At 42.3% G+C, this 26020-nt stretch overlaps 2 protein-coding genes across 3 annotated transcripts in view; both read right to left on the bottom strand.

Moving 5' to 3' along the window:
* Nucleotides 1–16785, bottom strand: part of LOC146190868 (uncharacterized) — a 40948-nt gene extending 24163 nt beyond the window's left edge. The window contains exons 1-13 of one of the 2 annotated variants that reach the window (XM_084601257.1): nucleotides 16602–16785; nucleotides 16221–16258; nucleotides 16092–16137; nucleotides 15527–15582; nucleotides 15164–15212; nucleotides 11638–11684; nucleotides 11520–11565; nucleotides 9457–9544; nucleotides 7605–7767; nucleotides 6573–6983; nucleotides 4054–4177; nucleotides 2457–2488; nucleotides 1392–1568 (exon numbers count right to left, since the gene is read on the bottom strand). In XM_084601257.1, coding sequence (XP_084457383.1) covers nucleotides 1392–1568; nucleotides 2457–2488; nucleotides 4054–4177; nucleotides 6573–6983; nucleotides 7605–7767; nucleotides 9457–9544; nucleotides 11520–11565; nucleotides 11638–11684; nucleotides 15164–15212; nucleotides 15527–15582; nucleotides 16092–16137; nucleotides 16221–16258; nucleotides 16602–16680 — 1356 coding nt within the window. In that variant the 5' untranslated portion in view covers nucleotides 16681–16785. The remainder of the gene's footprint in view (nucleotides 1–1391; nucleotides 1569–2456; nucleotides 2489–4053; nucleotides 4178–6572; nucleotides 6984–7604; nucleotides 7768–9456; nucleotides 9545–11519; nucleotides 11566–11637; nucleotides 11685–15163; nucleotides 15213–15526; nucleotides 15583–16091; nucleotides 16138–16220; nucleotides 16259–16601) is intronic. The other variant, XM_084601256.1, reaches the window with a different exon arrangement.
* A 2332-nt stretch (nucleotides 16786–19117) lies between these two features.
* Nucleotides 19118–25011, bottom strand: LOC146190867 (uncharacterized). The gene is made up of 2 exons (XM_084601255.1): nucleotides 23779–25011; nucleotides 19118–23196 (listed from the first exon to the last, which is right to left on the bottom strand). The coding sequence occupies exons 1-2, from the start codon at nucleotides 23897–23899 to the stop codon at nucleotides 22988–22990; spliced, it is 330 nt and encodes a 109-aa protein (XP_084457381.1). The 5' UTR covers nucleotides 23900–25011; the 3' UTR covers nucleotides 19118–22987.
* Between the last annotated feature and the right edge of the window lie 1009 nt (nucleotides 25012–26020).

The following is a 26020-nucleotide window of genomic DNA, read 5'->3' as shown; positions in this document are numbered from 1 at the left end:
CATTCCAGCTTCACAGAGACAAAGAATTTTAGGACTGTAACAATGTGACACAACCCCACATACTCTTAACATCGATGCTAGCAGAAAATGTTACGAATGATTTTTCAAGATAGTACCTTGACCTTTCAAGATAGTACCTTGAATCAATTATGATTACTGTATCATGCTGATTCGAATGTTCAATCATGCTTAAGATTTCAGGTCAGGATGATTCCTCAGAATGAAAGTCAGACAGCGTACAGCGGATGGTCAGGGCCAGATGGCGATGTCATGGATGGTGCCAATGCATTTCCAGCAGTAAAAGCACTTGCTTTTAAGGAGTAAAAAAAAAATGTTACTGAAAGCAAAACCCTCAAACCACTATTCGGCAGCCTTTGATGACAAAAAGTAGGGTGTGGGCTAAGACTGCAAAAATTAGAACTATTACCATTTGTGACATCACCGATCTTCTCCGCACTTTTTTGATGCCATGGGACATGAGAAGAAGCCTGAGCTTTAGACATCGATTACATCATCAACTTCAATGCCAGCCAAATAATAATTTTGAATGCTTTACCAACAACCTATATGGATTTCAATACTTGAATCTCAAAGTACCAAAAAGTGATGCACTTGCCCTTTAACATAGCTAATAAGTTCTATAAACTTAAAAGAACTGTGAAAGTTACAAGAAAAAACAGCCATATAATGTGTATCTGGGTCTGAAGTTCAAATCAAAAGGCATCAGGTCTAACAAAGCATATGACAGCACTTGGACAGTTTCCTATGCAGCACTCGCATGGCCTGTAACAAAAATGACAGTTCATGACCAAACGGACATGCAAAAGGTACACCTTCACTAGCTGCGAATTTCAGCTTTTACAACTGGCTAGATTTTGAGACCGGAGCAGAGAATTGCAGCTTATTTCATTTCGCACTTAAGGCCCCTTCACACCTGCGATTAGCAGGGGTCGCGGGATCACTTTGATCAAGTTATCGCAAATGGCCGCATTGATCTTTAAGTGACAGTAACAGGCCAGTTGCATGCTGCTCGATTTTCTAGTTTTGCGATTGCGAGTTGTAAACCACTAACCAAACAGGGGCCCCACAGAAGTGTATGGTAGCTCATGCCATATTCGGCTTCTTGTTGCTGGCAACAGTCAATATTGGTAACCCTCGTTTCAAATGCTATCAACACAGAAAAGTAACCGGTGAGCTGCTGACTGGTTGCTAGTAATACTAGGCGATCACATACCCTTAATGACTTGCAAGTGTGAACGAGCCTTTAGTACTGAAAATGGCAAGTCTTTCAGTGACTTGAATTGTTACTTTACTATCTCTGTGACCAATAACACGAAGCAACTCATGCATATATTACTCCTCAGTAGAAAAGCACCAACAGGATTGCCTACCTGAACTTGATGCACAAGCATGTAAGCATGATGGGCGAAGCGAGCACTGCATGTTTGGCAAGTGTTCAGAGCATGCTCCTTGTGATTTTCAGCATAGTGGTCAGTCAACTGCTCGTAAACTTGGGTACGGAAGTCGCAATACTCGCAGTGCAACCTGGTCCATCTATTCTTCTTCGGCTGCAGAACCAAAAAAAAAAAAGTACAGGCCATTATTGGAAGCCCATTCACTAACAATAAAACAAATATGTACAGTCGTGAGCAAAAGTGGACAGACCAAGTGCTTCGAGAAAACTGCCCACCAGTTTTTTCAGACAATTAAGTGGTTACTTCTGAGATATGCATAGGTACCATCCTAAATATATTTGCCACCTTGCCCCAGCAATTCTGTCTGGCCCATCTTTTTATACTTTGCGTGGCCTCTCTACTTTCGCTACACAAGACATTGCAGAATACACGTATATAAGGGGCTATATAAAATGCAGTAACAGATTTATTTTTTTTTAGAAGAAAAGATATTGCACCATTGTTTAAAATTGTAGTTATAGCACGAAGGGAACAAAACTGTGATTGTGCGAGAGCTTGAATATGAAGGTGCACTAAAAGCACACTAAAAGTGTAACACCTAGGGCCAAATTTTAGAAGGCTCCTCACCTCAGTGAGGATACCTTAAGAACGGCGCACCCTCCTTTAGTGAATGTTCAAACATTCAAACACGAAATTCAAACATTGGCTTACATTTAAAGCAAGAAATATGAAGAGAGTTTCAATGCCACATGCACAGTGATCAAGTTCACTAGGGTTTGCTACACAAGGTCATTGCTTATCAAAGAAAAGGTGAGAAAATAGAACACAAAATATATAGAACAAGCTTTTCTTCATAACTGCCAATGAGTGAGCAAGGTACCCAATGCTTGTTTCATCAATGTCTATGGCCATGATCATGATGGCAAAAAAATGTTGACCACATCATGCAAGTATTGCTAGATTAAACTGCAAAAATCATTATAGCGTGCAAGCAATCACCTTAACATACTAGTGACAAAAAATAATGTAGAACAGATATACCTCTATGATGGGAGTTTTGACATCCTTTCTTTCTGAAAAAGAATAAAAAAAAGCAAGACCTGAAAAAGTCCGTCACAGGTATACTGCAAAACACCGGAAGTCTTCTCAGTGACAATAATTGGATGCAATGACAGTGACTGCGAAACTACTCATTACGGTTGCCTTTAGTCCGCTCAAAGGTTTTTCGAAGACATATGCCAGGTTTGTGCACTGCACATACATAAACAAAACACAGTCCACATATTGGGCTGCTCTTTGCAAAGCAATAGAGCAATGTGTACTGCATGCAACACCAGTAATTTGAAACTAAAACTTGCTTGAATAGGTAAAATTGTCAGCACCATCTGCAGTAACTTAACAGTGGTATCTGCAAATTAACTGAGGTCCTGAATGCCAGCGCTCACCAATCTAAGTATTATGGACTAAATTAAAACCATCAGCACTCCCAATAATACATGTACACACATCATACAATGCCATTCCTCAGGCTTGTCCCCCTCTAATCATACATGTATGTCGAGACCAGTAGCAGGCTAGCATGTGAACGAAACAAATTAAGTTGGACTTGGAGTGAGGGGCTAGCTTGCGCAAAGCACACGAAATTGCCACTAGATAACAGACATCACAAATAAATAAAGAAAAAGAACACATTGAAGAGCATGGTGTCTGACAATCTTCTGAAACACACTACTGCAAGGAGAAGTTATATGGAACAGTGTCGCTTGCAGATGCTAGATACCAGTGTGTGAAGGATGGTTTAGTTTGGTTTATGGGGTTTAAAGTCCTGAGGCAACTAAGGCTGTGAGAGATGCTGTAGAGGAGGGCTCCGGAAATTTCGACCACCTGGGGTTCTCTAACAAACCACAGCACACAGGCGCCTTGTTTTTTGCCTCCATCGAAAAGTGGCCGCAGCGGCTGAGATTCGATCCTGCAGGCACATAAGTCAAGCACCCTAACCACTGCACCACCGCGGCGGGTTGGTGTGTGGAGGAGACCATCTAGAAAGGGCATACAGGTGAGTAGATGGAAGCAAATCTGCTAGCTTTTAACGGTTGCAAATCTGCTTCTTATAAGTCTTTTGACAAAATTCTTGCTGTAATGTGTTCACCATAACGGCGCCTCACAAACTACCGAGTATATAAACTTTCACCTGCAATGAACAGTTTAAAGCCCTTTATTAGGACCAGAAAATACCAGGCCAGCTAATAGAACGAATGTTGCATTATTTGCAGTGGCAGTCCTATGATGCAAGTAGTCAACTAACAACAAGCATGAGCTGAAATTATTCAAACTGTTACACACAGTCGGAGTTATTAAATAAGCCTTGCATACCGTGTTTAAAAATTACCTATATGGTGCTTCCTCACCAAATACTGCAGCAGGTCCGTAGCACCTAATTAACAAACACTGAAATAAAACACGAACAAGCAAGCACTGCAATTTTTCAGCATGGTGCAACTTGGATAAAAGGACGTTCTTCAGAGGTCACCAATACCATTCAGAATTAAAACTCTACAAAAGATGTCATCTTGGAATGAAATTTCGCACAACTGCAGAAAATAGCTGGCCAAGGAAGGAGGCCACAGAGACCACTTACTGCGAGTGCAGATGGAGCGATGTTTGTAGAAAAGTGTGTCCACGAAAAACCGCCTGGGACAATGAGGGCACTTGAGTGGTGCATTTGCAATGTGCTTTCGCCTCAGGTGGACCTGAAGAGCTGCCTGTAATTCATGCCCTCATTTTACTTTTCACTACATGGTCTAAGATGACAGAAGACAGCACACAGGTACAATCAAGTGCAGTAAGACCCAGCCCTGACAAATATTGGCTCACACCAGACAGTAGACTCCTGCAACATTTCTCAGCAGTGCTCAAGATATCCAGCACAGAGGCAGCAAAGATTTACAATTTTAGTGAATAGACAAAGAGACTGAATTTTTAATATTTAAAACACTTATGGACACACAAAAATTGCAGCCCTTTAATCTATTATACAAATATTTGCCAACTGTAAATGATGAGGTGTTTAAAGTTCCAAAGCGACAAATGGGCTGTGATGGGCTCCAAATCAGTCCAGACTACCTGCTGTTAAAAGGCAACTTCGGTGTTTCTTCAATCTCCTCAGATTAAACTGTACATTCTTCACAATTTGCTGGCTATATATATAAAATTTCACAGCAGTTCAAGATTTTGTTGCAGCGCAAATGAGTTTTACAATTTCCGTTTCATGGCGGAAATCGAGAAAATTTCTATGGGCAGCCCTGAGCATGTGACATCCCTGGATGTAAGGCCATCTATACTCAGTCTGCGTTTGCTGCAGAAAAGGAGTTTGAGCTTGCTTATGGTAATTTCAGAGGAGTAGTGACTGCAGCTACAACTTGTAACTTATGATTGCCAGTCTAGCTTATGTATGTGCAAATGATAGCTTTTGTGGTCACGTTCGAAATGTCACAGGTTAGCCTGTTGCAACACCACAGGTTGGGCATAACCTACTTTCAGATTCGGTTTTCTGTTTTTGCTCATCTGAAATGCTTCTACTAAATATTTTGAGAAACATCTCTTTTGTACCAGGCAAAGGGGACTGTCTGGAATGTGATGTGATTATAAACACAAAATTCTCAAAAAGAAAACCTCAAAGTTGCCCTTTTAACATGCATAAAAAGCACACTGGTATTTAATTAAAGGCCAACTTCAATAAAATATTTTGCTCCTTAGAACGAAGCTTTTCTTATAATAGTAATAATAGTGTGTCAAGAGAGAGCACTAAAACCAAAATAAGGCATTCATAAGGGATCCAAGTGTATCAGAAATCAATCTCAAAAGCTGTGATTTTTCAAACCAAAACTGAAAAAATGACAGCCATCCTATATATCTGGAAATGACACAGAAATGGGCACAATCAAACTCTTGGGAACTGTAGTTGTGGCATTACGACAGCTTAATGCTGCTTGTAGCAAAATCAGTGAATGGGCATGCATTCAATTGTGCAGAGTGGCCGACACGAACGTCGGTCATATGAAGTTACAGCACACCTGCTAACCTGGTGGGATAAAATATCGGAAGATTTTTGGTCGAGCCAACAAGGGGAGAGGCTGCATTCAAAGTTGAGGTACTCTGCCCGGCCGCCGCCGCTGAATATCCTGAGCTGCACTGAAAACGACACTGCCAGTAAAAACTGGCATGCCCCACACCTCTTTCTTTTATGCAGTCGGCCGCAGCTAATCCTTAATTGGCGGCTTAGCTGATGATAACAAAGGTGCTAATGCAGCCACTGATGGTAATGCTACCAGTTTCGCAGTAAGTGTTTTCGAAGTTTAGCAGTAACTGGCAGTAAGTGCCAGTTTTGCAAAAACCATTCTAAAGCAGGCAGAGGCTACTTATCGGGAGATTTAGGGCAGTGATCGCAAAATCAGAAAGTTCAGTCAAAAATCGTGTCTCCGCGGCAAATTGGGAGGGTTGGCAAGTATGTTACAGCACTACGAACGAAAGCCAACTGGCAATATGGGCTACAGGTTGTTCTGCCCTTATGTTTTCCATACTTCGCAAATATGTGACATGCAGCGTTCTTCTACGTCGTGCGCGTTCATGCCCCTGACAGCCACACAGCATTTCGCCATGGTAATCATGCCTGAAATAGTGGAAACTGCATCACTGAGGCCTAGAAGTGTAAAGCCAAGTTTCAGACTCCAGCTGCATGCCATCTGTAGTCGATTCACCCACAATGGGCCCGGCTGGAGGACATCTCTTGAGTGCCTGTTCCTGGTAAGTTTCCTAACTCTGCGACATGCCACCATGTGCCCGTGTCCTCTGTTATACGGCTTTTAAAATGCTTGCAACATCATAAATACTTATCTAAGGAGCATGAAACCTCCGCAGGAATAGTTTTAGGACACACTGAGGACATTGAGAGGCACTGCAGACAAAGTAAAATTTCACTGCAGGTGGCTTTTAAGCTGAAAAATAAAAATAACTGCACGAAAAGACATGGCAACATGCTGGTAGTGTGGACCACACATAGTGCCTATCAATTATTAAGACCTGCGGCAAGTGAAAGCTGTCTGACCAGGTGGAGTTCAAAACATTGAAGATGAGTGGAAGTGCAACACCAAGACGTACCGTTGAAAAGCAGAAACGCGGGCAGTAGGGACAGCTCATACGAGGTCGCCGACTATAGGCTGCCAGCAGGTCGTCAGTAGTGGCAACACCGACGGCAGCAGAAGGAGAAGGCACATTGGCAGGGCTGACAGCCACCTCCACAGAACAGTCAGCCGCATCCGGAGGACAGTCATCCGCACTGGGAGGGCCGTCGGCCACAGTGGGAGTCACAGAACTGTCACGGTGGATCGCAGCACTGGTAGCATGAACTCGTGCACGACCTTTTGTACGACAAGGAGGCTTGGGAGGCGGCACCACAACCGGTTCGACAACTGTTGCCGGGCGAGGTGGGGGCACTTCGAGTTGTCGTAATGGTTCTGCCTTGGGAGCCGGGCTACAAGAATTCCTTCGGACATGCCTGGCATGCAACTCCTAGCATCGGAAAAATGGCGAGTGAAAAATGGCAGTATTAGATGGCAGGCACAAAGCAGATGGCACTGTACACTGTATACTGCTCCTGTACATATTATCTGAATGTTTTCAGATCACTACATACGTGACCAAAACAGCTGCTGTGCCAGCCGGTAGGCTTTCTTGCCATGGCTAGCCCTACACAGGCTTCAAACAATGAGAAAAGCTGGTTTACTCGTTTTATCATGTTCACAGTCTCGGGGGCACAACAGAATCCTTGTCACAATGCTCCTGGTAATGACCACACACAAACCCCTAGAAAGCACAGTTTGATGTCTCACAATTACACAAGTAACGCTAGTAAACATTTAAAGAGAAACTGTGGCTTTTTGCCCGTGCTTTTATACTTGAAACACTAAGATTCAACTAAGAAGCACGAAATAAAATCTAGAACACAATTTTCTTTACATTAGATCGCTTTTTATATCATGACATGTTAGCCTTCTTTTCCAATAAAGCCCAGAACACACATGTATACAGACATGGTCCGAAAAAAGGCCAAGTGAAGTCGATCCATGATGCCAACACATCGGCATGCTACATGCATTGCTAACAGAAAAAAAAGGAAGTGCTCCAGATTACCTTTGACAGAAAGGCCTTGCTGCAGACACTGCAGTGGAATCCATTCCGAACATGATTGCACAAGTGCTGACTGAGAGTGCTCTCATTTTTGAAGCGACGCTGGCATACGATGCACGACTGCACCAGTCCTCCATGATAGATTTCATGACGCAATGTCTCATCTCTGCAGAGAAATGGTTTCATCAAAGGTGAAAAGGGATTGAGATGACCGTGGTTGCTACACCTCTAAGCAAGAGAAAAGTGCCAAAAACACCTACCCCCCCCCAAAAATTTCTGAAGATTAAGCTTATTCAAGAAATTTTCTGAGCATAGAACTGACAGTCCCATTATATTCCTAACCATCCTCTCTTTTCACCATGACAAATCAATCCCAAAGTACAGAGTGAAAAATTACAACAAACAGCAAGCAAGAGCAGGCCAAAAGTCAAATTTCACTACGTGGCTGGAAGCAATGTTCCGCATGACATATAGTGATGATTTCCTGCATATTATTAAAAAAATCTTTCATACATGTTTTTAATAGCTGGAGCAGCAACGGCTCTATTCATAAAAGGTCTGAAATCACAGAACACAGGAGTGACAAGCAAGAAACAAATGGGTATCAATGTACAGGTAAAGTATGTGATGGCACAACATTGTAGTAATTTTTTTAATAAAGTTTGAACTGAGTTCAAGATGACAGCTAATATCAAAAGTCACTTGCACAAAATAAAAATGCCGTGCAGTTCCCACATTACCGAAACCATCCCAAACACTATGCCTAGCCTGCCACAATGTCACTAGAGGTACCAAAGGCGAATGCATCGCAAATGAACTTTTCACACTTCATAAGCTCAGGTGCAATGCAAGTATTTTTGCCCTGAAGGAACCTCACTGGGGGTGAAGGGAAAATAAAAGGGGCCTAGTCCATACTGGTAAAAGTTAGTAATCATGCACAGACACTGGCAAGTAATTACATTCAACCTCTGCAATTATCATGAAACACCTTTCAACCAATACTCAGCTCACATCAGCCATTCAATTCTAATTTTGTCCTTTTGATTTTATTGCGAAAGCAATACTACGCCAGGTCTAACCGCTAGTCGCGTGGTACGTGGCCCCCCTGCTTCTTGACCTCCTCGATCAGCTTGCCATGACATTTGAATTCACGTTACCCCTATGCCACGGGCAAGAGCTGCCAACTCGGGTCACTCCTTTCATATGGGAGGGTTGATATCAGAATCAGCCTGCCAGAACCGTTTGCATTCTCGTTACCCCTACAACATGCAGGCACATCCATACGGCTAGGCCGAAGCGTGACTTTATAAGTGGGCTGGTAGCTTATGCTCTCGCGTCATACCCTAAAAGGATGAGCTTAAGTGTCCCCAATAATGTAGCATCTTACACCGATAGGGCATGATAGGGGAATAATGTAGCAGGCAGAAGAAGCTTCCGCCGTTGCTTTTGGAATTCAACTAAGGTTAACCAGAGCTAAACCACAACTAATTTTTTAGTTTTGGGTATGTTACCGTCCCAATGTGACTCGAGCTGTGAGGGACGCCAAAGCGGAGGCATCCAGGTAATTCAAATCACCTGGATTCTTTTAATAGGCACTGCCATAGCCCTGCAACACAGGTGCTTTTCATTTCGCCTCCATCGACTTCGTCCTTTTCAGAGAAAGACTTTACTCAAATCAAAGCTGCTTAAGCAATGAAAGCATGTCTGCATTCACCATGCAGTGAAATAAAAGAATGGAAGGTGGGGTTAAGCTAAAGCTTCCTCCAAGCCACATGCAAGTTGAGCACCTGCAAAAGCCCAGAGTTATCAAACTACAGCATGTTAGCATTGCTTTCTTGGTGCAAATTGAGCCTACCTGGAAGAGCCTCCAAAGCCGCAGTAAAAGCAGTCACAACTGCCTTCAGACTTCAGGATCGGTTTAATGTCTCCACAGAGTTCAGGAACTAGAAAAGGCAGTTTCAATCATGGTACAGCACTTATGAATGTGTTTTGGCAGTTGACCTTGATGTAGCAAACTTTCTTACCAGAAATTTGGCCACACCATAAGAAAATTTCATGACAATAAAATACAAGCATGAGAGAAACATATACAATCGCAACGGGCAACCACGGGCAGCCCAACGCACCATGCTCCAGCACTATCAGTTCATCTACATGGCAAATGCAGCAATCGCTGGTACTACTTTCATATTTAGAATGCCACAAAATTATGGTACTACAACAGCTCATGCTCAAAAGGAGCAAAAAAATAATAGAGCATAAAAAAAAAAAAGACACGGTGTAAGCAGTGCGCGTCCATCACTGCTGCACAGTTGCTTGCGATATTCAGGAGTAGGGACGGAAAAGTGCTGGCGACAGAAGGCAACGAGCCCCTTCTTATTCAACGGTGGCGGACAAACTGAAAACGTGAAGACGCGGGTGCCTTTGTGGCCAGTCAAGCTCAAGAGGCAGTGGTGATGGCATTATCACATGCACTCTGCTTGCTCAGTGCCCCAGACTTACCCGCCTCCCCCGCGTATATCCACATTGTGCGAACACTGACGGAAATGGTGGCAGTCTGTGCAATTGCGAAACTGTTCTTCTCATTTAAGACTTCACAAGATTTGGGAGTTTACTCAGACATATTTTCATAGTGATTTTGCCTACACGAATTCCTTAATTTTGGTTTTCATTCTGCATAGTCCTTTTGAGTTTTCACAGGAAAACTGCATATAAAAAAAAAATTACTTTTTTTCAGTTTTGTTACAACAGGTTTAACCATGCAAATTACAATTGCAAAAAGGTCAAAGCTTGTTAAAGTAGACTATCTTGTTAAAGTCAACTACTGCCAACGGCTCAGACGAAAACAAGACATGGTATGCAAAAATATCAAAGCAACAAATATGTCAATATTATTTGAGAGGGAACAGCTCATAAATGTGCACATCATCGACAACAGCAGACTCAGAAGCACAAACGCACACAGTCTCCCACACAGCAGGGACCTGCATCATTGCTGTGCTGCCCCCCCTACAAGTTCTGTCTGCCTAATCCTGGTACTACATCCCCCCTCTTTCCTTTCTCTACTAACCTAAACTCATTCAACGCTAACAAAGGGCCTTCCTTTGCTCAACAACTGTGCAGCTTTTCCATATTTCCAACCACCCTCTCCTTTGCGCATGTACACTCACTCATGCACTATGCAACTCCGATGTCATAGAAAAGTTGTCGTCCCCTAGTGACTCTCTAGTCCCGAGATGAAGGTCACTGTAACTGTCTTGAGCAGCGGAAAAAAAAAAAATTCCCTATATTTCGTATCTAGGTTGCAATTGCAGCGTAAAATGCATTCTGAAACCGATGAAGTAAGAAAAAAAAAAGTTCGTGTTACATTCACGCAAATATGGTACGCCCCTTCCTCTCCGTGTCCAGCAACACAGACGCATCTGTACGAATTCGCCGCAGTCACTTTCAAGTGCCATTATACTTGTTAGTGAAGTAGACGAAGAAGTTACAAACGCTATAACAAAACTGGTCCCAGAACTTACATTAACATCTGACAGTTTTCATCATAAAGCAACTACAGCTGTCAGGATGGTCAGCTTGTGACCAATTTCTTGTTTTACTCTTCAACATACAAAAGAGCTTATCTGAAAAACTGGTTATGCAATGATAACAGCAATGTAGAGCCACTTTTTCAGCACAAAAAATGGTCCAAGGGCACTAAATTTGGTCCTCTGCATACTACGTAGCGACAGATGACTTGCACCAGTATCGTAGCTGCCACCAAATGGTGAGCCTAGAGCTAAGGAAAAGCCTATGCCTAACATGCACTGTGGAAGCTATGCATGGCTTGTCATCATAGCACTCATGATGTCGTGTGCAAGGCACCTATAGACAACCCATATGCAGCACTAAAGTGTTCAGTAACTTACTGCCTACCTTCTCTCTGAATGTGAAGCCTGCTGTGTTCCTTCTCGGTCAGTATCTGCAAACAGTGTTTTCTCCGTAATTTCTTTTTCTTCGAGAAAATGGCAGCAAACAAAAAGTTCTAACTTACACCAGGTTCGAAGGAATGCCTAAGATTGCAAGGGTAGTTAGCACCACCTGTAAATAAATGGCAATAGTGGAAAATGAAGTAGGAATCATATCATATCACATATATACACAACAGACAACAACAAAGAACCTCAGAAACAGGCTTTTAAATAGTTCGGTTTGGTTTATGGGGTTTAATGTCACAAAGCATGGGGTATTAATTAATGTCAGGCTATGAAAGACACCATAGTGGAGGGCACCAGAAATTTCGACCACATGAGTTTTTTTAAAACGCATTGACATCGCACAGCACACGGGCGCCTTGCTTTTTGTCTCCATTGAAAAGCAGCCGTTGCGGCCAATATTCGATTCCGCATCCTTGGGCGCAGAAGTCAAATGACCGCTGCACCACCGCGGTAGAGCCTTTTACAGTGCTCATGCAATACTGTGCATGGAATTCAAGCAAGTAGGTCCACACTCTACAGGGAGCACACTGGGATATTATGAGCTCTCCCCTTTAACACACAGTGTAGTAGCATCTCCCCCTACAAACTCACATCACTTCCTGAAAGTCACTGGTGCATTAAATGGACATCGAGGACAACTGCATCTAATGTTTGCCCTATGACAAATTTAATTGCTTCACTTTTTATGAGTCTGTTAACACCCACTTAATAGCAAAACAAGTATCTATTAGTACAGACAAATCTGCAGCAGAAAATTGAATATTTTTTTCTTGCCACTGAAGTCGATTTGGAGAATGATGACATCAAAATATTTATTACTGCTGTCATCACTGACCAGAAGCGCAAGGCTTATTAAAAGGCATAGGAATTGAGATCTGCAAACAAAAAAGTACTTGACATCACCACAGTTTGCTTGTGAAATAAACTGATGGTATTATTTGCATTTTATTTCTTTACCTTTCACAGGTTATGAAATTTACCAGTTTTTCTGTCACTAACTGCAATAAAGCAAACCTGAATTTGTCGTCAGCATCCCTCTGAATAGGGATGGTCACCATCAATATATATATAAAAAGCAACAGGAAAAAAATTCTTGCGGTTCCTAGCTCACATCTCTGCTCTCTTTAATACCAATCCCTTAGCTTGTGCTTCTCTCATCTCACATATTCTTATTAGCATTCAGTCCTAAGCTACCATGCTTTCCAGTCATAAGTGACCACTCGAGATTGGTATAAAGCCCCACTATAATCAAGCTGTACTAATGTACCTGCGTGGCTTAGGAGTAGCATGGTTGACTCTACATCCAATAGCCCTGGAAGGTTGTATCTAATCCTCTCATCTCAAACGAGGAACACAAGTTCACAGCTCCTCACAACTTTGTGATATCCAGTAGTCTTGTCAAGTAACACAACCCGCCGAAGAGTCAGTGCTCGACCATGTCACCTGCCAGAGCCATGCCTGCAATTTTTCACTCACAATGCCTACAACGGCAGATTTCCTACCAAATGGGGCCCTTCACGCTATCGCTTTAAAAAGCAACACTGGCCAGTAATGGTGGCTGACACGTGAACAGTTGGCCTTGGATTGACGAACACTGTACAGCATGCACAACAATAATAAGCTACTGCAATGCAGTTCAAGGATTTTTTATTGGAAATGCTAACAGAATATATAGTGTGCAAAACAAAAAAATTATCAAAGACTGGAAATAAAGGAGGTGAATTGACAAAAATTGTGGAAAAAGCAAGTCTGGAAAGATACACAAAACGCGTTTGGTTAGAAGAAAGGCAGACGTGTTAAAAAGTGAGCACTGCTGCTATGTTAACCATAAATCTAGGTATGTACAGTGCAGAACGCAGGTAATTCACAATATTCTCCTTGTAAAAAATACTACATAGGGCAGACTGGCCGTTGTTTGAATGTCCGCCTCTTTGAACATAGGAATTCTTTAACCCCAACAGCACAAGACAATTTGCCTAAACATTGCTCGAAATGTAAATGCCACCCCATTTTTGATAAAACTGTCGTGCTTGGCACATCGTGCAATCAACACGCAAAAGAAATTATAGAGGCATATCATATCACGAAAGGAGGGGATAAGTGTGTTAGCGAAGCATCCATTAACTTAACAAAAGTAGATTACTTACCTTGAATCAGTTGTCAAGTAGTTTTTTTCACGTTTTGTGTATCTTTCCAGACTTGCTTTTTCCACAATTTTTGGCAGTTCAAGGACTCAGATCTATACATTTTGGCTGGCTTTTCACTTTAACTGTTATGAGCAGGGGTGGAAGCAGGCTCAGGCATTTTGGTGCAGCCCAGGGAGCAGTATTAATGCCTTTTTGGAGCAGCTTTGGGGCGACAAAACTAGAGTTTTTGAGCATTTGAATGATGTTTTGGAGCACATTACTAAGGTCAAACGCCTGATTATTGTGGATTTCTCTTTCTGACATACACAATTCCCCACCTGATTCTTTTATGCAAGTTAGATGTTTTTCCATCTTCGCACTCACCTGTGACAAGACACACGGTCAAACCATGTGAAGATGTATAATATAACACAGCCTGACCTGCAACAACTTGGAACAGACTAGCAACCTAACCTAAACCGTTTACCTATTTTGACTTGATAAATTTAAATGTTGAGAAATCTGTCGAGTCTACCACTTTGATACCCTCAAGCAGCGCCACAGATTTGGAGTTCAGATTAATGGGCACATTTCTGATTTCTTATCTCGTGCATATCCTTTTTCATACTATCCTGTGCTGATAAATTCCTGGAAAATAGTTAGTAGTGCATTCAGGAAAGATAGATAGCACTGAAAGGTAGCCTTTTCATTCTTCAGCCTCTTTACGTCAGTGCCTCCTGCCATCATTCTTTCATCATTATTTTGCATGAGCAATGCTGGAGCTCATTTCTAACATCTTGGTGATAGGCCCTGTGTGGCTTTCCAACACTCTTGGGAAGCTTCCTAGTGACTGACACCTTTGGCGTACCAACCCGTTACGCTTCAAGTATGATTTTGTCTGCCACAGGCCTGACATGCTTGCCACTGACAAAGAGGCTCAATGGTGAAGTACCTGCTTGTTTTCACAGTGAAAGCATTAGAATAACTCATGCAGTTTTTGCAGTCGGACAAGTTTCATAATGGCTCACAGTAGATTGCGCTGTCTGCTTCGCTTGCTGCTCTTGCTTCTCTCTTCAGCAACGATTCAAAAGGCTGAGAGGTGGTGCTATATGCCACATGCACAGTGCATTTTTTTCGCAATTAATTCCCGTCAATCAATTGTGGCTCATACTAAATTTACTTGCGAACAAAAATTTATTATGCTCTATGCTCCCCTTGCTTACAAAAATTTTATTTCTATTAAACCCAGTGCAAGAAGAGTGATATCTTTGCCCCCGATGCGGTGAAATGTTCCCGCGTTGTGCTAAATTTGATGGCAGCACATGGAGGCAGCCAGTTTGGTGCAATTCTGGAGCAATATTGCTTCTTGGAGCAGGATGGAGCAGGGAAAGCAGTTTGGAGCAGAATGGAGCAGCATTTCCACCCCTGTATAAGTGAAGCAACATCAATAGCTCACCATTGCCAGAAGGTCCATTTCGCACATAGATCTTGCCATCACAGAATTCCTGAAGCACACAAGAGGCAAAGGCACTCTTTCATACAGACACAAAACATTTTCCACATGGCAACTACAATAAAAAAAAAGTACAAGGAAAACAGTTTTGACAGGACACAGCTCTACATACTACAAAAGTTAAATTTAGCAATTTGACCACTGAAAACTCTCATCATCTTTTGTGTTATTTGCTAGTAAAAGCCAAAGCTATTCAACAAACACCAACAAACCAAGTTATTTTTAAGCTTTTATTTACTTATTTAGGTAGCTTGTTATCCCAATACCATACCGTACATACAAAAAAGATGCTGTGCATGTACTAACAGTGTAGGTCTGGTTGTGACATGTCTTTCTCACGACTGGTATGGCTGAACTGGAATCTGTACCGAGAAATGAGAAACAGCAATCGAGTGAACATTCATCGGAAGAATCACCTGCAGCAATAAGCCTATGACCGATAAGTAACACGCATGACCTCAATGAGAATTCCGTTAACAGATATGCTGACGACATTCCCATGGCAGGTACTAAATGGCCCCTGTTAACTAGCTCTTCTTGTGACTCCTCGTTTGTGTACAAGGTCTTTGTTACTCGTCTAATTATTAATTCCTTAATTTGCTCCTCTAATATCTCACACACACACTTTAGCATACAGTCGTAAGCAACCACATTATGTGAGAGGCCACCCAACATCAATATAAAGCCCCGGTCAACCACATTGTACGAACGTACCCGCATGGCACAGGGATAGAGTGTCCGACTCAAAATTAAAAAGTCCTGGAAGGATGGCTTCTGATCTCACCCTCCCATATGAACACAACTCTCGACGGTACAGCTCCTTCACTTGTATACACTTTCGCATGCTCGTAAGCAAAGAGCGGGCAGTTACCTTTCTGCAGTGCTACGAAGTCAACTTGGTTTCCGGGCTGTGGAGTCTGCAGCAGAAAGAATATATAGTGCAAAATAAAAATTGCTCTTAAAGCTCATGCTGCACCAAACATTATATGAATTGCCTCACCCTTTGGCAGCATCCAACGAAAAGCGTCACATAACCACCTGAAATAATTTTGTTTGCTTAGTGATCGTGTACACTTTAATCGAGCACACTGCAAAACAAGCAACGCATGCAACTTCATGCAAGTGCATGAGCAATGCGCAGCTATGCCCCAGTGCTCTCAACCATTCATAAACACATACCACGAGATGTCGAGACAAACAGAATTTTGGAAATTGCGCCTCTCGTGTTAACGTCGGGAGCATATCACAGCGACCCAGCGACGTTAGCGCTGTGCTTCAACCACGGTGGCTGAATGGTTTCGACTTACGACTTTGGGACTGAGTAGGCCTACAGGAGCGGGGATCAACCACAAACAGTGCGTACGCTGGCCCAAAAATTTACCTTTGGGTATTCCATTTGGGAATACCAAGTCAGCGACGAAAGGTTGCGTTGCAAGATCAATGAATATCTTAGCTGTCATATTCTCATCAGCTGTTTAAAGCCATTTTCCGATGGCCAACTACGAGCTCGGATGCGAGCACAACGAGGAGCGCCAAAAGCGAGATGGTAGCATTTGCCAAAGCAACCACGAGGGGCGCCTCTAATCTCTTTTCTTTCGAACTGAATACAAGCATCGTTAAATAATAAGTGGCATAAAAAAAAAACACATGAACAAGAAAGTAAGCAGATCAGACACAGGTTAGCAACTCATTCAATTGCAAAAATTTTCTTCTGATATTCTCATCAAACTTCTTGTTTTGCATATATTCTTCCTTTATGATGGACGACCAGGGGCCCGATCCTCGATATTCGCCTTTTCGGCCATGTTGTGACGTACCCGTGACGTAAATATTGGGGCGGCGCTAAAACGCGTATAAACAGAAATTGATGACGAAATTTAAAAAACAAGAAAAAAAGTTACAAAAAATAACGCCGTCGTCTGCTACTTGGCGCCGATTACAAAAATGCCAACGCTGCGATGCCAAGAAGCTGAAGGGTCGGTGCGAACAGTGTTTACGCTGCATACACGCGTCGCGCGGCAGGGCAAGGCTGAGGAGATAGTGAGATACTTACGTATACATTGCGGCTGTACTGTACTATTATAGTAACGGTAGTTGCGACCACAGTGCATCATAGTACACACGCTGTCGGACGTCCACCAGCAGCTAGGCTGAGCGAACGGCGGTACTCGACGCAAACCCCACAAACAGCCGGTCGTCAAGTGTGAGCGATGCCTCACTTGAGATGCCTGCATGTTGCTAGCTGTCCGTGTTTCATTTATGGACTTAGTCGCGCAGAGAAATCGGCGAGTATCAGGATTAAAGAATTTGTTTACGACTGAGAATTGGAAGCGCCCAACAGATTTTCGGGCTGCAGTTGCCTCTAGAGAAGAGACGCACCTATCCGACGACAACGCTGGCCTTCTCAGGGTATCACTGTCGTTGGAAACTGCCTGCGGCAGCCCACCGTTTCCATCATGTTAGCAAGTCTGCTACGGCCGGGTATACGTGTCGGCTTCTGTGGCGTAGCGTGCGGATATCGGCCCGACTGGAGCGGCGTAGTGAAAACACGCATAGTGGAGAGCTCGATTAGGCCATATATCTGGCGATCTTAGCATGCGCTGACATCGGACCACCTTTAGCGTGTTAATTCCATCGAAATGCGATCGTCGTAGCTGGGCTACGCACATATTGCGGGTCAGAGAGCCGAGCGTCTATAATCATTACTGAGCCATCGAGGCGGGGACGTTTTCACGCAGCCGCAAAAATAAGCAGATAAGATTTTCTGGCAGCAATGAAAATGCAATGAAAAGTGTATCCAGATGCCCACTGGCAGCAACAGGTTAGCTTTCACGCTGATGGCATTTAATGTGCCCTGAATTAGACATAGCACGCTGTATGCACATTTCACCGCATGCAGAGTGTGTCACTCTGTTGTGGCAGATGCCTCGTTAAAATAATAATAATAAAAAAAAAAAAGCTGTCGGTATTATTCTGCTTGGTTTCTGAGCATGTTGCATAAAAACATTTTATAAAAGTAGCAACACTGCTCGTCTGATGCAGGTGCACATCACACCACAATGTCACAAGAGAAACAAAATTTGTCAGGTACAGCCTAGTTCCTTTGCTACTGTTTACCAGTTTTGCACTTGCAATAGCATCCGGCACTTTCTTTCAGTGCAGCATGATTCCTCAGAGGAGAGAAGGGTGATGAGGTCGGCTAGAGATATGCCTTCACATATACTATTTGACGATCAGGAAGTGAAGGAACAGACATGAAGAGTGAATATGATATATGATGCCTAATTACAATGAGCTAGATGCAGTACGGAAACCATTTTCTTGAAGCAATTGTCAATTGAATGTAGCATTCATGCACACATTAACCAGTGCACATGCTATATACACAAAGCCCGAACCTGTTTCTGAGTGAAGCAAGGGAGCCAAAGGGGAAAGCAAGCGTGACTTTAAAGACACCGTAAGTAAAAAAGTAACAGCAACAAAAAAGAAAAACAGAAGCATGCACAGGAACAATATTCGACAAAAAGAGGCATGAATTGCAAGGCCTGCAGCAATGTGGCCTGCAGCACATCAGGGTGGTGTTCTGGATTTTTTGGCAAAGGTTCATTAATGCCAGGTGATAATACTGTATGATTTGTATTGGCTGTGCCATCCCCTGTGTGCTCTTCCAGCAATGCATAATGTCCAACGTGCAACTGTCTAACATCCACTCTCTACACTCTGACTCAAAAACATGCTCAAATGAACCTCACCTGAATACGGGCATAAATATGGGAATAAAGCATGAAATTTACTTTTTCGACATTCTGATTGCATATCATTGGAAAACTAAACGTGATTTAAATGAGCGTATGATTTGCAGCTAGTGCGTCTTGTATGCATGGTTCTTCCAACAGGTTGCAGTATAGCTTCTGTCCTTTATTTTGGTAAAACATGCACACTTTAAGAGACCTGCTACTCACGTAACACATTCCCTGTAGCTTTAAACAGCTCGTCGTTGACTAACAATTGGTGTATCATTTGCTTTCGGTACTTTTTGGCATTTTTTTTTACATGCACCTGACATGAAGCCTTGCTTATAAGAAAACTGAAAATTACAATATACAAAACAATACAAAATTTATTTACAGCACTGCACACTCTACAATACACAGCCTAAAATGAAAGGCTGTCACACATTCAAGTAATTACAGTATTGTTGTACTTGTACAGCTCATCGCCATATCTGAAAGGTGGCACGGCCTTGGAGACCAAAGAAGAGAAATTAGTTATACAAAGCAAGGGAACACAAGATAGGGTCAAAAGCCCATTCTCCAAGTGTTTGGCCCAAGATAGCACCAGCAAAGCAAGCACCCACTGTTTTACCAATGAGTACCCAACACCACTGAGGATTGGTCCCCAAATGCTCAAACCACTAGGCTGCAACTGCAGTCAAGGGATGCTATGCGTTCCGCAGTATTACCAGTATCAAAGATTATGGAACTCAACGTCATTTAAATGGTAGTCGGCACCTGGGACAGAGCAAGTATTCCCTGATTCTGTTATGGACAGGGCAAAGGTAGTTATAGTGTGTGTAAGAATGATTTTATCTGTGCATAAATGCCTGCCACACCTAGAATGTTCCCTTTATGCAGTCTACCAAAAAGGAGAAATGTTTGGCTCAGGAAGACAAGCCTTAAGCATTATTTCAGCAAGTCACTCAGTGTGACGGCTATCAGGCAAACCAGCACAGCACTTGAAAACTTCATGCTCTAAAAACAATTGTGGGGACACGCAAGCTCAGCATTTACCCCTATGACACAACAGCTTTTATGGCTCCTGTCTGCAGACTCTCATTCGTGTGAATCGACTTTGCTACTGCTAACATCTAGTATTTATTCTATGATACATATCAGTAGCATATACCTGTAAGTTATCCAATTATGTGGAAGACCACTTGTCTAGATACCTATAAAGCCCACTCTAACCAAGCTGTACGGATGCGTTTCCATGGCCTAAGGGTTGCCTGTCTTATTACCCAAAGATCCTGCAAGGTTTATCACCTCACACATTCATCTCAAAGGTGAAGCCAGAGACATCACACTGAGTACTCGGCCATGTCACCTGTCTGAAATGTGCCCAAGATTTTCCACTCACAACGTCGCGTTTTGTGCAGAAAAGAGGCTTTAACGTTGCTGCATCAAAAAAAAAAAAAAGCAAGAAGCCAATAGCTGAACATCAACGCTACATTAGACTCTGCTGGCTCGCAAGACATTTGACCACAGTGTCAACAGCCGAGTTATAGATGCAGCTGTGGCAGAGGCTGTACCACAGAAACAACAGATGAATGTGGTCAAGATAAAATGAAATCGCTTTGTTCACAAATTCTTCAATACATCACGAAAAAGAATGGCTCACTTATGGATAGTATGACGTCTACTGTGTTCAATAGGATTGTACCTTCAGGAAGTTATCTTTTGAATGCAATCTTAAGAATATATTGTGGTGTTCAATTTAGGCTGTACACATAGCAGACGTGCAAAATATGCAGCACATTCTGAGGGTTAAATGCAGAGAGGATTGCTGAAGCTGATATAATAGGAAAGCATAGGGATACTAGATAACATAGAAAACACATGCGACAATAGGATAGGTGTAAGTGAAACTAGCGCAGCTGTCACTTATGAGAGCAAAAAGTTATACAACTCAGTACTAGCACAATGGTACAAAATGTTGAAAAGTGATGATGAAACACAAGTTTCCTTGAAAGTGCTTCTACATAAATGAAATGAAAGTGATTGGCATAAAATTTGTGCCCCTTCCTTAAAATTCTCAATTTAAAGCTCACAAAGAACAATGAAGGCTACAAAAGCAACTAACAGAAAAAAAGTAATGAAGCAGTTATACACAGCTGCAATCATTCGATAAACATCTCGAGTGATGAAGCCAGTCTCCAGTGGCTTAGAGCATGAATATGTGAGCTTTACCAACCCTCTTTTAACATATGTGAGTGCCGGAGGGCATGTGGCAGCAGCAAGAATGTGTCAAGAAGCAAATGGCCCAGATAGCAGCCTCATAATAGAGGTATGGAAGGACTACATACAGCGCTATCATGGAGGGAGGTATTTTATGGAACAAGATATGTAGCAATGCACAAAAGGAGCAAAGCATTTTGTAGAGCTGCAGTCAAAAATTTATGAAGGACAATCTTATCAAAAAGTTTTTATTTCACTCCTGCGCTTGTGCATCATTATTGTGACTATGAGTTATATAGTGAAACATGAAATGTCAAGCAATTTATCCCGTACACAAATGAATGCATTCTTTCCCCTGCGAAGCCACCTTCAAGAACTTTTGCCAGTGGGTGCACATGCACATCAATATCACCTAGTTACAAAACAGAGAAGTCAATAGTTGCCTTTGTGAAAAAACTGAAGAATACAAAAATGTTCATTGATCGCCGAGCCACACAAATGATGCAGAGGTTAAACAGGTTATCTGGGATCTTGATTAACATCACTACAAAGCATCAGTAATTGCAGTGCAAAATGAAACTGGCAAATTTTGCAAAAGTGGAATCTAAAATTGCCAAAATGGGTTGACAAGTTGGCGGGGGCCTCATTTTCCGTGCATACAACAATGAAAGACAATGACCACCAAATAGATGCACAAATTATCCTTGGGAAAACTAGTTGATTGCTGTTCATCTACATTCAGCATATGAAGGAAGCAATAGAAAACAAGCATAAAGGCAACCAAATACAAAGAAGCACAGCTCGCTTCACTCTGCAGTTTGTGGAAAAACACAGTGGGCACCTCACATTTCACCCTAGTAGCACACAAGATAGGTGTAACGAAATGGACTCTGCTATGGTAAACGACTGCAGACACATCCACCAGGGTGCACGTATGTCAAATATTCTCACTGAAGTAGTACATCGCAGGCTGCCTGCTTGCCACAAACACCAAAGTGAATTGTGAACTGTTGCTGCCCGCATGTCCTACTCAGAATGGCACTTCTGGAGGTAGAAGGAGAACGTTTTTGTACCTTCCTGTGTTTCATTGACATGAAGCACTTAATAAAATGCACACTGAGTTTAAGCAGAACACAAAAAAGCAAAGTATACAACAAAGAATGACAGCTCTCAGCAAGGGCCACAGCACTTGTAGAATACACTCAGTATGTCTACAGATGGTAGACAAAAAATTATAGCACCAAGGAAAGGTTTGGTTTGGTTTGTGGGGTTTAACGTCCCAAAGCGACTCAGACTATGAGAGACGTCGTAGTGGAGGGCTCCGGAAATTTCGACCACCTGGGGTTCTAACATCGCACTAATGTGCACTAACATCGCACAGCACATGGGCGCCTTGCTTTTCACCTCCATCGAAAAGCGGCCGCCGAGGCCGGGATTCGATCCCGCGTCTTTGGGAACAATAGTCGAGCGCCGTAACCACTGCGCCACCCCAAAGCTGAACTTGGTTCTTGCACATGCTATCAACAAAATGTACACCAAAGAGATGGTTATATCTCAAAACCACAGAAAAAATTAAGACTTGGACGGCTTTTCAGCAGTATGCTATCGAACATGAAGCAGTAAGAATGTGCACATTGATCACTTGTGGCATATATCAAAATCATGACAGCGAGTGAAAATCTCAAGTGCAGGTGATCAAGTTGTTCCTGTCCGAGTTAATATAAATGTTGCACGTCCTCTTCCTTGTACTTGTTGATGTTCCTGCTGCGATTACCATTTGCAGGTGGCGTCAATGTCATGTGATCTGCACACACTACAAGCTGTAACGATCTTCAAAAAGAGCTGTCCATCTGCATAGCACTTCACATCTGATGTGGCCGTCCAGGGACAAGGCGTGGCCTCCCAGATTATACAAGCCTAGCAGAGAGGTTAATGATGTTGAATATGGCCCCAGGACTTCTCGACCACATGATGACTCGGATTGGAAGTGCTGCAACGGCTGCACAAGGTCCACACGATCACCTGCAAATGTTTAGTGCCTAAATTATATGCAAATAAAATATCAAACACGCATGGCACAGGAACATTCAAAATCATCAAAGCTACAAGCTAGGCTGCGGTAAAGTGTAATCTATGAATGCAAGAAATGGTCAGTGCAAAACCTAAACCTAAGTGAACCATTTCCGTAACAGGTAAAGACGGCTTGGTGGCGGAAATTGTATTGTGGCTAACTTTTTCTTTCTTTTTTTGCAATTAAGGGAACGACTTATATCAGGCGATTTCACTTGTTTTTCCTTCCTCGGTCGTCGAAACCATTAACCAAGAAATCTTGACAACTACAAGCACACTCAGTTTTTTTTTTTTTTTTTTTTTTTTTTTTTTTTTTTTAAGTTCGTGCAGTGTAGAGAAGTTGAAGAAAATTATAATGCGTCGTAGAAATATGCAGCTAAAAGCAACGCAAAGTGCTGATTAAAAATATCGGATTCGCCGCATGCGTCCTGTGAGTATTCCTTTAATCTTCAGTCATTTCCCGCCTGCGTACAACTTGAATGCGAATGACGCTGTATGAACAGTCACCTTTACAGGTTTTCTTATTGCACTTACCTCTGTGATGCTCGACGTGCTGTACCATTTCCAGCAGATTGACTGCGTTGCCCTGCTGGTCGACACCCATCGAGAAGCCCGACACATTCCGGGAGCTTGTCGCTCGGCCGAACGAATACATTTCGTGCCATCCAACATCAGAGGCGTTCACCACTGGCGATCACACCCGAAGCACCAGTAGCTCAACAGTTCAACATTCCGAGCGCAGGACAATTCTCGCCTCGGAGCTTGCAAAGCCGCCACACTACACTCCTCGTCAGATGATTGATCTGACTGTACTGACGAGCTATCTTTCAAGACAATTTGACAGCATTGCTGTGCTGCAGCAAATCCTCGATCACTACTTGCAGACGACGAACGGCACGAAGACCACTCATAAGCGTACAAGTTCTTTCTTTCCTCCATGTAAGCTATAGTGAACTAGAATATATATTCTAGTTCACTATAATGAAAGCGTACCTCCCTTCATGCCTCCCTCCATGGCCGCCGCCATTGCTGGGTTATCATAACCGCACAGACCAATGATTTCTTACCATGGGAAGAAAGGGTTTGAAATAAGAAAGCAGTTAGCGCCGTCACGCGGCCGCAAGCTTCTGCCCCCATTACAGATTGTCTCAAGCGTCCTTTATTTCATACGCGCTCATTATTTGCCTTTCTATTGCGTTTAAAAGCCATGCAAGGTGTATATAAAGTTATCCTTTTACTTTTAATAACAAGCTAAGAAACTACGGTAGGCTAACGGCTGCATAAATCAGCTTGCCTGTCGCCATAGTCTCATTAGCATAATTCGGGCACCTCGCCACTCGGCGAAATTATGGCGGCCAAACGTCAGCATTTTCGGTAATGGCGGCACATCAGTTACGTCATGACGCGTCAATTTGACGTAATCTAAATATGCCTGCGTATCACGTGTTTCACGTGACATAGCTCCAGCCAATCAAATTTGAGCATCCGCTCCTTCCCAGTATGCCATTATTTTCATCACATTGGTTAATCGAGCGTAAGTGTTCTCCAAACCACCATCAGTAACTTTGCTTCCACTCCAAAATCATTCGTATTTGTCATCCAGGCAACAAGGATAGCTCCGGTTGAAATCAATTTTCACGGCTACGTCATTTTGACGTAACCGCTAAAAGTGCTTGCCTCAACTGATGGTTTCGCGCCACAAGTTTGAAGCACGTGACTCTTTTCAGAGCCAATCAGAAAGACAATATGGCGCCGCCAGGGGAAGGCGAATATCGAGGATCGGGCCCCAGCTTATCCAACCAAAATCCCAGGGTTGTACTAAAGTGCATTAATGTGAAAGCATTTCTCTTACTGTGGCCAATCATGTTGCTTAATAATTTACTAAACAAGTAATCATCTAATTCACCTAAATAATATGACCCATCAATTTCTAATTGACAAATTCAATTATTAACCAATCTCTTATAATTTGACTAAATAATCTAATTTACCCAAATAATGACCTATTATTTCAAAGTATTGACTAATTATATTCATTTCATTTCAGTTCATTTAAAGGGCTGGTGCCCTTTAAATGAACGGCGAAAAAAATTTGCATTTTTCACAATAAAATTGGAATCACTGTTTCAAATTATTTACAGCAACCACATTATGTTTCTTCTCGAAATGACCATAAATTGAAGCTTCAAGCATACCAATGCCGTACTGATTTGTTTAAGTATTCATTTTTTCCGCGTACCATAAATGATTGGAACGCATTGCCAGAGGATGTAGTTTGCCGCAAAACTGGATTTGTTTTATGATGTTTTGGGCCCCCCGCTGTAATGCCCTAGTGGCACTGCGGGTATTGTATGAATAAAGAATAATGAAATTATTCAACAAATAAAATTATTTGCTGAATAATATTAACCAATTCACCTGAATGGTGGAATGACCCATGAATGTCTAATAACCAATTCTAGTAATCCTTTCAATTAGTGAATTAATCATTTAAATAAACATTTTAATTATTTGATTATTGCTACTAATCACATTTGCTTAATTACTATATTAATTCCATGTAATGAATTATGACAATTCATGCAGACATGCTCTGTTCATACACACTGCCGACATACACTGGTGATGCCATTCATGAAACAAGAAACTTTTGCATCAATATATTTAGGTTCACAAAGTTTATTCCATCAGAGTATGCAGATATTCTTTATTTTTTCTTTAGGTACCCTTTTAGATTAACTGACTGTCTTAAATTTCTTTCGGCTTGTCAGTTCAG

This window comes from Amblyomma maculatum, chromosome 4 (assembly GCF_055883805.1).
Source record: "Amblyomma maculatum isolate TAMU_Amacu chromosome 4, ASM5588380v1, whole genome shotgun sequence".
NCBI classification, from domain to species: Eukaryota; Metazoa; Arthropoda; class Arachnida; order Ixodida; family Ixodidae; genus Amblyomma; species Amblyomma maculatum.
This window is presented reverse-complemented; position numbering and strand designations above follow the sequence as displayed.